General features: G+C 43.7%; 1 protein-coding gene across 3 annotated transcripts in view; it reads right to left on the bottom strand.

The window, feature by feature from the left end:
• The window catches only part of LOC147892283 (anaphase-promoting complex subunit), a 191,470-nt gene that overhangs the window by 3,256 nt on the left and 176,212 nt on the right, over positions 1-12,002 (bottom strand). For all 3 annotated transcript variants that reach the window (XM_087388196.1, XM_087388195.1, XM_087388197.1), the window contains 2 exons: positions 10,444-10,549; positions 10,222-10,363 (listed from right to left, as the gene is read on the bottom strand). In XM_087388196.1, coding sequence (XP_087244322.1) covers positions 10,222-10,363; positions 10,444-10,549 — 248 coding nt within the window. The remainder of the gene's footprint in view (positions 1-10,221; positions 10,364-10,443; positions 10,550-12,002) is intronic.

Consider the following 12,002-nt stretch of genomic DNA (forward strand, 5'->3'; position numbering starts at 1 on the left):
GGTTGAGGCAAAAGAATTTTATACAATGCAGGCACCGTATAGCCTCAAAGGGCGAGAAGAGGACCTTGGGGAAGTCAAACTTTAATCCTCCAACCTGTCTTGAAGTTCCAAAGGAGGAATCAAACAAAAGGCGAAAGCATATCCTAGTTACCAGGGAACGGCGTTACGAACGCCAGGGAACGTTTCCAGTTTTGGGAACCCCAGGGAACGTGGCCCGAATGGCCAAGGAACGGCCGGAACGTCTAGGGTTTGGCGTTCCTAGTTTAGGGTTGCGCAGGAACATATATAGCCGCCGACGGGGGGTTTTCCCACTCTCTACCCTCCTTCCCACTCCCTTCTACTCCCTCTCCTTCCACTCAACCCCCTCCACTCCCACTCCCACTCCCTTCCACTCAGTCCCCTCCCCTTCCACTCCCTTCAACTCAGCCCCTCTCCTTCTACTCCCTTGAACCTTCTCCACTCAGCCCCCTCCCCTTCCACTCACTTCTCCACCCCTTTCCACTCAACCACTCAGTTCCCTATCCTTCCACTCAGCCTCTCCTTCTACTCCCTTCTCCGGTCAGCCCCCTCCCCTTCCACTCCCTTCTCCACCCCCTTCCACTCAGCCACTTAGCCCCCTCTCCTTCCTTCCCTTCTACTCCTTTCCATGTGATTTGATGACGTGTCATATGACGTGGCATTCCCGTTCCCGTTCCCACGTTCCCCCTTTCCGAAACGTTCCCAATACAACCCCCCCGTTCCCGTTCCCTGGTAACTATGAAGCATATAAGCAATTTGTTGCCACAAAGCATGACAATGAGAGCCCAAGCAATAGCGTGTAGCTTCCAAAGAAAAAGGTAGCATAGAGCCATCATAATAAATAACATCAGCAATATATGTGATGCCCTTAAACAAAACAAAGTAGGAACGGCGAGGTTCTTGTAAAGCCAGTGAAGACTGAAAAACTGTAGACCAGTGAATATTTTCAGCTCGCAAAGAATTACCTAGCAAAGATTGTCGACCATGCCATTCCAGATGAGAGAGGATAGGCTTCCACTTAAGAAGCAAACTGGAGAAAAAAGGGCAGCCGGGCAAAGTGCCATCGATGCGACCAAATAAGAAATCCCAATAATTGATTTGCCAGTGACCAAAGGCAGAAATACACACATACACACTTTTTTTTTTTGGTGAAATCTTTGATTGATTATATTATATGACTAGCAATCTCAAAACAAGGTGCTACAATTACATCAACTGAAAATTTCAGTATATGCCAAAAAAACCTCATGATCTATGCAGAGGGTCTGCAAGCAATCAAAGAAAGATTGCTGCAGAGAACGCCTAAAAAAGCGAAACAGAAAGAAAGTAGGATCACCAAAGACTTTACAATTCCTATTTGTCCATAAAGTCCAGAGTGCCCAGTAGCGAACCCAAACGAAGAAAAGATGAAACTCCGGTCTGGATGGATGAAACCCAAATAGCTAGAAGAACTTCCCAAACGAAAGAAAGATTGCTGCAGAGAACGCCTAAAAAAGCCAAACAGAGAGAAAGTAGGATCACCAAAGACTTTATAATTTCTATTTGTCCATAAAGTCCACAGTGCCCAGTAGCGAACCCAAACGAAGAAAAGATGAAACTCCGGTCTGGATGGATGAAACCCAAATAGCTAGAAGAACTTCCCAAATGGAACCGATGGGAATCTCGCTCGTAGGCACTGTCGAAGCAGATCAAAAAACTCACGAGAGCACGAACAGTGCCAAGTGAGGCACAATCTCCGAAGAAGCAGAACATCTGTGGCAAAGTGCAAGAGCAATGTGTCGATGAGCTAATAGCTGTCCAAATGGAAACACTCCCAAAAGAACTCGCCAAAAGAAAAAAGCGATACGTTATAGGCCCAAAGTTGCTGTACTCTTTTCCTCCACCACTTGGCTGGGCGATGCATTCGCCAAACAGAATCACCTCTCTCTAAAACCCAAGGTTGAGGCAAAAGGATTTTATACAATGCAGGTACATTAATCTGAGATAGCCTCAAAGGACGAGAAGAGGACCCTGGAGAAGTCAAAGTCTAATCTTCCAGCCGGTCTTGGAGTTCCAAAGGAGGAATCGGAACAAAAGGTGAAAGCATAGAAGTATTTTGTCGCCACAAAGGACGATAATGAGAGCCCAATCCATATCTAGTGGCTGCTAGAGAAAAGGGGAGCACAGTACCACCATCATCTATAACATCAGTAACCGAGGTGATGCCTTTAAACGAGACAAAGTAGGAACGTCGAGCTTCCTGTAAAAACAAGGGAGGCTGAAAGACTTTCGACCAGTGAATGCTTTCAGCTCTCAAAGAATTCCCAAGCAAAGATTGCCGTCCATTCCATTCCAGATGAGAAAGATCATGCTTCCAGTCAAGAAGCAAGTGGGAGACAAAAGGGCAGCCAGGCAAAGTGCCATCAGTGCAGCCAAAAAAGAAATCCCATTGATCGAGTTGCCAATGACCAAATGCACAAATACTGATATGAGTGACCAGAGTCCTAATCATAAGAGCCCAAGGCTGATCACCTTGCAGAAATTGCAGCAACATTTTTCCCCTGTGGGCAAGAATGTGCACATGAATATCCGTGATGTTCAATCCGCCATGCATCTGGGGAGAACAAATGTGATGCATCAAAAGCAGCCTGAGACTTTTTTTGCCATGTTTGGATCGCCAGAAGATTTCCATAAAGACAGACATGAAAGATGTAAGATCTGCCTTAGTGAACATGATCAATGGCAAGTAAAAATAAATATATGCCATAAGGATGGACTGCACTATTCGAAGACGAACGTGCAAAGGCCAGGTTGCCATTTTCCAATACTCAAGCTTTTTCCGAAGCTTAGCCAAAACCCAATCAGTTTGTTGTTGGCGAGTGAGTTCCCACCCCAAAAGGTAACCAAGATGACGAACACACTGAATGGGTGGAATGATATCCCCGGGCCATAATAGACTATGCCAGTCTTTGGAATGCAAAGGGAGCAGCTTAGACTTCTGAAAATTAACATGAAGACCAGCTGCCAAACCATAAACAGAGAGGGTCTGCATCAAGGCACCAAGATCATGGGGCGTATTCTTCGGGGTAAAGAAAAACATTAGCATAAGCTTGAGCAACCATGCTGCGATTAGCATCCAATCCCAAGCCATGAAGTGATCCTGTAGCCACAAGATGATCAATATATTGCGGCATAGGATGAGTAGCAATGGCATACAGTAAAGCACTGAGAGGGCATCCCTGGCGGACCGAACAACAAAGAGTCCACTCATCAGAGATATCCCCAGAAAGAACGTAAGCCGCATTGCTATCTCTGTAAAGCCAGTAAATAACCTGCTGCATTTTTTGTCCAAACCCCAAAGCTCGCATAGTTTCCGAGATGAAATCCCATTGAACTCTGTCAAAGGCTTTTGCAATATCTACCTGCAAGAGTAGAACATCCTGCTGCTAGTATTTGGCATATTCAATCCCAATATAAGCATTGGCAATGCTATCTGTGATATGGCGACATGGAACAAAGCCATATTGGGAGGGATGCAACCCACCATGCAAATAACCTTTAATCCGATCAACCACCGTTTTGGCAATGATGTTGTAAATGACTGGCATGAGCGTGATTGGCCTCCAATCACCAAGTGAATCACATAGCTACTTCTTTGGAATCAGCTTGAGAAGACCCTTTTTCCAGGACATAGGCATCTGCTGATTTTGCCATGCTGTATTTACCATTTGCAGCAAGGTGAATTTAAGATCATCCCAGAATGCAAGAAAGAATTCAACATTGAGACCATCCCATCTTGAAGATTTCCATCTGCAACAGGATCTCAGTGCATCAGACAATTCCCTTTCAGTGAAGGGATGTTCAAGTTCCAAAGTCTGAGCATCAGACAGAATTGGATGAACATGCTGCAAAAGAAGCTGACGTGTAGACACGACCCGAGCAGAAAGAGTATCCACATGTCCAAAATGAGTGGAAAAGTGCTGCACACATAAATCAGCAAGCTCTGAACGAGATATTGACCAAGAACCATCAGGCATCCGGATTCGACAGATATTGGCAGCCTGTGTTTTCTAGTGTAAACTCTTAAAGAATTGCTCGCAAGAGCAACCTTTATCCAAAAAAGCCCGTTGTTTGGATCCGGTTTCCCATTTAGCAGCTTTCTGCGATCATTGGATTGAAGAGAGAATTGAGCCTGACATAAGAGTATGCTTTCCTCTGAAGACAAAGGGCGAAGATGAGCAAGCTCAGTCAAACTCTGACAAGTAAATTTGGCATGTGCTACAGTCTCCCTTGTGGCTTGCATATAGGATTTGCCATAACCCCGAATAACTGCTTGCATCCAAGCAACAAAAGCCTGCCAGGCATAATCCAAACCAATGTGTATTTGACAAGAGAGGCTGAATAGCATCAGATACCAAGGCTTTAAAGTCAGCATGCTCCAGATAACTATTATTAATCAACAAAAGCCTTCGGCAAGGCAATATGTTAGTGAGAAATTCATGTAAGGAAAGCCTTAACCAAAGAGGAGCATCATCCGAATGTGTGAAAGCATGATCAACCCAAATTTGACAAGTAAAGGCATCACAATGCTATGGATCAACCTGATACCATCTGTCCAAGCGTGCCCGATAAGAAGATTGAGCATTATGCTGAAAGGTATAGCCCGGAAGCATTGGCTGAAAGGCATAGCCCCCACTTGAGCTTGTAAATGGCACTCCCCATGGAAACATTATTCACAGTAACCGAATATGAAGCTGGAGTGGGATGATCCGTATCCCACAAAATGCAGAAGTGATTTGAATTTCCATTGGGTCGCGGTGGACATACCACCTTATTGAGGGCAGCTGCAATTTTAGGTAGAAGAGAAGCCAAGCATTGAGGAAAATCCACAACTTCTACCCAAACAGGGCAACGATGCTGAATCAATGCCTGATAATCCCGGGTCGGAGACCATGGCAGGATATGGACCATTTGCTAGCCACAGAAAAGAGGAGAGTGCTCCAGCAAAACCTGACGGTGCTCCTCATCAGCCATGATGATCTCAAAAAAGCCCCTCCCAACATAATGAACTGTACAGACAAAATCGTACGGATTTTGACAGTATGATTTTTTTTTCCTCAATTTTTCTGACAAAAAAATTGCACATATTTTTCCCGACTCTCCAGACTGTACGAACAAAACCGCACGGATTTTCCTCACTATATGGACAAAATCGTACGGATTTTTGACAGTACGAAAAAAAAAATCAAAATTTCTGACAGAGCGTATGGACACAAAACGGACGTCAAACTGAGGGAGAAACAAGCAGCTGCAGCGTGGGAGCACGAGGGCTAGCACAGGATCTCTCTCTCTCTCTCTCTTACATACACACACACAAGAATAGTCACCCACACACACTTTTTTTTTTTGTGAAATCTTTGATTGATTATATTATATGAGTAGCAACCTCAAAATAAGGTGCTACAATTACATCAACTGAAAATTTCAGTATATGCCAAAAAGACCTCATGATCTATGTAGCGGGTCTGCAAGCAATCAAAGAAAGATTGCTGCAGAGAACGCCTAAAAAAGCCAAACGGAGAGAAAGTAGGATCACCAGAGACTTTACAATTCCTATATGTCAGTAGCGAACCCAAATGAAACTCCGGTCTAGATGGATGAAACCCAAATAGCCAGAAGAACTCCCCAAACGGAACAGATGGGAATCTCGCTCGCAAGCGTTATTGAAACACATCAAAAAACTCACGAGAGCACGGACAATGCCAAAACAAGTGAGGCACAGTCTCCGAAGAAGCAGAACATCTGTGGCAAAGTGTAGGAGCAATGTGTCACCCACCACACACACACACACACAATACACACACACACACACCACACACACACACACATCAATGGTAAGTAAAATTGAATATATGCCACAAGGATGGACTGCACTATTCAAAGACGAACGTGCAAAGGCCAGGTTGCCACACTTTTTTTTGTGAAACCAATAGCTATAAAATTAACATGAAATCAATGTACATGACATTAGACTCCAAAAGAGAGCCTAATGGAAGAACTCAAAAACATTGAGAAAACACTTCAAGGCTAGTAGCATCCAAGTCCCTCGCAACATAACTATCATATAAGGATTGCTTGAGGGACATTCTCAAGAAACCATATGCCTGAGGAAACTGTTGTCCCATTCTAAAATGCAATCTCTGTGTCCAGATGGTCCATAGTACCCAAAAACGAGCCCAGTGAAAGAAAAGGAGGAATGGAGACATCTGAGATGAGAAGCATCCAAACATCCATAAAAGTTTCCTAAATCTGATAGAGGGAAACCGAAGTCGCAGCAAATGAGAGACATGAGTGATCAGTATCCGAGAGTGCGGGCAAGACCATAACAAATGGGGAACTGTCTCGCTGTGATGAGAGCAACGGGGGCACGAAGAGGAAGCAATACGACGAGCTTTCAATTTCACCCCAATGGAAAAAGCTCCCACTATACATCTCCAAAAGAAAAGCCTCTGTTTCAATGGCATTTTTGCTTTTCAAATGTTCCTGAGTTTTGATTGCCACCAAGATAAAGACCTATCCAAATTCCAAAGAGTGTTGGCATGCTTATCAATCCATGGCGGTGGAAGAAGAAATATGTAGACCATCGAGGATGTCAAATTATGCATTGAAAGTGAAGAGGTAGCAGGAGACAAGGAAGTCAGATTCCAGTCCAGTAATCTGTCCTGTACAAACAGCGGGGGGATAGGAACAACTGGCTGCAACATAGTTGTGAGTATTCTCCAAATGGGCCTATGATGCAGACCCAAGAGGAATGTCCTGCAAGCTTGTGGAAATGAAAGCACATAACCATGTGGATCCACCACATCTCTAACCAATCTTATGCCAAATTTCATAAGATTATATGCTTTAATAGGTGCCTGTAAAGCAAGAGGCGATTCAAACACCTTGCTCCAATGGATGCTTTCCAAACGGAGAGAATTACCAGGATGAGAGGAAGCACCTGACCATTTAGCATAAGAGAGAATTCTCTTCCAATCATGAATAAAAGCAGTAGAAACAGGACAGCCTGGAATTTTCCCCTTGAAATGTGGTCATGATTGCTTCCCAGTGATCTGTAATCCAATGCCCATATGCATGGGACTGCATGTTTCCACACATAGCTGCTAACATAATAGCCCATGGCTGTTTTTTCTGAAAAAAATCAGCAATCATAGTGCTCTTTCTTGCCAACATATGAAACTGAAGATTGAGAATATTCAGTCCCCCATGAGTCTTAGGAGAACAAACAGACTGCATGGGAAGTAATCGCAAAGCCTTTTTGTGAGGTTTGCTTTTCCAAAATATCTCCATAGCCTAGGACATATAGGAAGCCAAATGCTTACAGGACCAGGGAAGAAGAGGCAAATAAATTTGCACATATGCCATAATGATAGACTGTACTATTTGAAGTCGAACATGTAGAGGCCAAGTCGACAAGTGCCAGTATTCCAGCTTCTTGTTAATCTTTTGAAGCACCCATTTAAGCTGTTGTTGAGGGGCAACATTCCACCCAATGGGATACCCTAAATGCCTCACAATGGTATGGGAAGAAATAATGTGGCCTGGCCAGAGAAGTGCATGCCAATCAGCTTCTTTCAATGCTAGAAGATTCGATTTCTGAAAGTTGATATGCAGTCCAGCAGCTAGGCCAAAGTCATTCAAAGTATGCATCAAATGAGAGAGGTCACTTTGAGAATTCCTGGGCATGAAATATGAATCATCAGCATATGCCTGTGCAAGGAATGGCTGTGCCCCTGGAATTTGCAAGCCATGAAGCTGCCCTGTATCTGCAAGATGATCCATATGCAACAATAACGGATGAGTAGCAATGGCATACAGTAGAAATGGCATCCAGGTTGCCACACACACACACACACACACACACACTAAGTAGAGCGCACACACATTTTTTTAAAGGTGAAACCACTGTATTTATATTAGAAAAGGAAACAAAGGAATCATGTTTTCTTGGGGCAGCCATTGCTTCAACCTTACCAGTTTTTTAGAGCCTCATTACGACAATCTCTGTATGATGCTTGTCGTGAGGATGACTTGGATGTATCTTCTTTAGACGTGTTTTCCCACTACTTTCAATTTTTCTGAATAGTCTATTCTGTAGACTATTCTCATGGTAAAAAGTGCACACGCACACACACACACACATTTTTTGGATGAAATCTTTGATTGATTATATTATATGAGTAGCAACCTCAAAATAAGGTGCTACAATTACATCAACTGAAAATTTCAGTATATGCCAAAAAGACCTCATGATCTATGTAGCGGGTCTGCAAGCAATCAAAGAAAGATTGCTGTAGAGAACGCCTAAAAAAGCCAAACAGAGAGAAAGTAGGATCACCAAAGACTTTACAATTCCTATATGTCCATAAAGTCCATAGTGCCTAGTAGCGAACCCAAAGGAAGAAAAGATGAAACTCCGGTCTAGATGGATAAAATCCAAATAGCCAGAAGAACTTCCCAAACGGAACAGATGAGAATCTCGCTCGCAGGCGCTGTCGAAGCAGATCAAAAAACTCACGAGCGCACGAACAATGCTAAAACAAGTGAGGCACAATCTCCGAAGAAGCAGAACATCTGTGGCAAAGTGCAGAAGCAATGTGTCGATGAGCTAATAGCTGTCCAGATGGAAACACTCCCAAAAGAACTCTCCAAAAGAAAACATGTTGTTGAAGCGGTACTTTATAGGCCCAAAGTTGCTGTAATCTTTTCCTCCACCACTTGGCTGGGCGATGCATTCGCCAAACAAAATCACCTCTCTTTGAAACCCAAGGTTGAGGCAAAAGGATTTTATACAATGCAGGTACAGTAATCTGAGATAGCCTCAAAGGACGAGAAGAGGACCCTGGAGAAGTCGAAGTCCAATCTTCCAGCCGCGGTCTTGGAGTTCCAAAGGAGGAATCGGAACAAAAGGCGAAAGCATAGAAGTATTTTGTCGCCACAAAGGACGATAATGAGAGCCCAATCCATATCTAGTGGCGGCTAGAGAAAAGGGGAGCATAGTACCAGCAGCATCTATAACATCAGCAATCGAGGTGATGCCTTTAAACAAGACAAAGTAGGAACATCGAGGTTCCTATAAAGCCAAGGGAGGCTGAAAGACTTTTTACACACAAACACGAATTCCCCCCTTGGACTGGCACAAGCCCTAGGGGGATGAGTAGAATGGAACCTGATGTGGGGAGAGTATGAAGAGATGACTAGGGTGGCAAACTTTACCACTTGGGGTTATTTGACCCCCCACGAGAAATGATGCCAAGTGACTGTGTTACAAATCATTCAAATCATTTTGAAATGTAACTATTTCCTTATTGAAGCAAGAAACCAAGAGCGAGGTACTCACTGCATGAGATTTCAAATCATGCATTGCACAGCGGACTGAGTATATGACTTAATGCCTAAGAATGCAATACCCATTTAAAGCTAACAATGGGGTGCCAATTTAATCACTGCTATCTTGTATTTGTGCAGAAATCAGCTTGTGCCACGTGATTTTGGCTCCAACCCCCTAAATTACATGAGATTGGATGCAATCTTCATTGCAAAGAGAGCCAAGTATCTATAAATTTTAAGTCAAGCAGACCAAGCAATCCATGCATCTACGTAGTACAATCTCAGAGTCAGCCTGGTTCTTGTGACTCTTTATAGATAGATTAAGGCTTGATATTCTTAAGGTTCACATATAATCCAAGCCTCTACAACAGAAAAAAAAGGGCTTGGAGATGGTCTTTCTTGACCAATCTCAGAAGCCGAAGCAAAGCTTTCAATTCTTGAATCTCATCCTTAGACCGACTCAGCCATGTGCCCATCAAGGAAAGCCCCCCATGCCCTTTGAAATGTCCCAACAGATGTAGCACTCTTCTTTTTTATTTTTCGGGATCGGTGGCACAGTAATCCCAAGAGGATATTCATTTTATTGCAAGAGGTAACCACAGCCTTAAGAGATGTGATCACTCCTTTCAAGAGTATCAACTTCTTCTTCCATGTTATTATTTCTCCAAGGTGCAACACAATTTACGAGTTCATCAATGATTACATACGGTCAAATGATGAAGTCACACACCCAAGACCAAAACCACAGTGAAGTTAACACATGAATAACTGGGCTTAGTAACAAATTTGATCGTGGGAAAGAAACCTTTAGAACACTATATGATATTTACCTACCTCACCAAATTGCCCAACTTTGAGTAGGGTACGTGCATGACGATGAGTCGCATCTATCTTAAGTTCAATGTCCACCCCTGGTACAGGCGAAGCAAGTGCAGCGAGCATGCTACAAGCAGCTTGAGCCACTTTGATCTCCCCACTACAAAAGAAAATAAAAAATTATGTTTGCCAAACCCTGACAAAAAGAAAGTTCATAAATTCATCAATACCATGGCTCACCGATGTAGGGCTTGCTCATGAATAAGTTGCAATCGTAGTGCCCTTACTCTAGACTTTGCAATCAAGGGAAACCTTTTTGCAGCCATGTCCAAAGCAGCAAAAGCCTCTGCAATTCAGATAAAACTTTTCAAACATGTGGCATGTATAGTTGGTACTATTGAAGGCTACAAGAAGCATCAATATCCATCTCTCCAAAACACACACACAAACTCTCTCTTTTGAGTTGTAGCTTTTTTTAACGAGCTTTATAACAAGACCAATACAAAGCACAAGTGACGCTAAGAGAGCCTACATGCTTATCCCATAATGTAAACAAAAATAAATATAGCTATCAATTCTTATCGAAACTAACTAAGCATCCAATTGAGATACAAAATATTAATCTTGTGCTCAAACCTAGAGATACACAGATCCCTTCGTACAAATTTCCCCGCCCATACAGCCCGTACCTATAAAATCCGTACAGATTTCCCCGCCCGTACTGCCCGTACAGGCTCCCGAACCATCTTTTGTTTTTTCTGCTTCCTCTGTTCCTCCTGCTCGAGTCTTCATTTGACGGAAACACGGTGTTTTGCCTTCTTCATCCTCTTTCAAATCGGCAAAGCTTGATCTCACAGATGGCCCTTCTTCTTCCCTGCAGCTGAATCTTCTGCGTCAGTTATATTCACAGATGTTCCTTCATCAGGTCCCCATTTGTTTGCTCTTTGGACTCTGTCCTTCTGGTTTCAGATCTTCGACAAGCTCAGCAGTTTGGAGTCTGTCTCTACTTTATGGGCAAGGTTCTTTCTGCCGCTCAACTTCGTCGTTGGGCTGACGCTGCAATGGATCCGGATTATATTTCATCCTTTGTCTTTCTGGGCAAAGGATTTTATTATGCCCACGCTTCTTCGACTAATGTGGTGGAGCGGCTAGTCAATCGTGCTGGTGTTCCTGGGGCTGGTTTCTTCGCTTATGTCATGCCCTGGGATCCACTTTTCGATCCTTCTGCTACCCTTCTGACTTACTATCTGGTTTGGATTACTCTCAAAGCGCTGCCTGTGCCTCTTCTTCAGCATCTTCCAACTCTTGCAGCTTTTTTGGGAAGGCCTCTTCATGTTCCGAGACAGGAGTTCTTGCAAGCCTCCCGTGATGTTCGCCTTTGGCTTTTGTGGGATATGATGCAGCCCGTGCCATCTACTCTGGATCTTGATTTGGGATTTGCCCATCCGATGCGCATCAAGCTGCATTTTGCATCTTTTCCCACTGCATGTTATCAGTGCCGACAGGTTAGTCATTTTGCACGTGATTGCCCTTCTACATCCAGGCCCATTCCTCCTGCTCCTTCTTCAGCTGTCAAGGTTACTCTCCCTTCTCCTCCGGTTTCTGCTATCGCTTCTTTGGCGAAGCCTTCTACTGCTCCGAAGCACTACTGGAGGAAGGTTGATAAATCACAGGCAAATCTTCCTCTTGCTGAAGAAGCTCAAGATTGCACCCTTGTTAAGCACCATCAGTTTCCTTCTACTCAGGATATGGATGTACCCCTTGCAGAGGGGATTTTACAGGATGATATGCATGCTCTC

The sequence above is a fragment of the Dipteris shenzhenensis genome, chromosome 17 (assembly GCF_047967505.1).
Source record: "Dipteris shenzhenensis isolate YYH24624 ecotype China chromosome 17, Dip_SZ_1.0, whole genome shotgun sequence".
In the NCBI taxonomy this organism is placed as follows: domain Eukaryota; kingdom Viridiplantae; phylum Streptophyta; class Polypodiopsida; order Gleicheniales; family Dipteridaceae; genus Dipteris; species Dipteris shenzhenensis.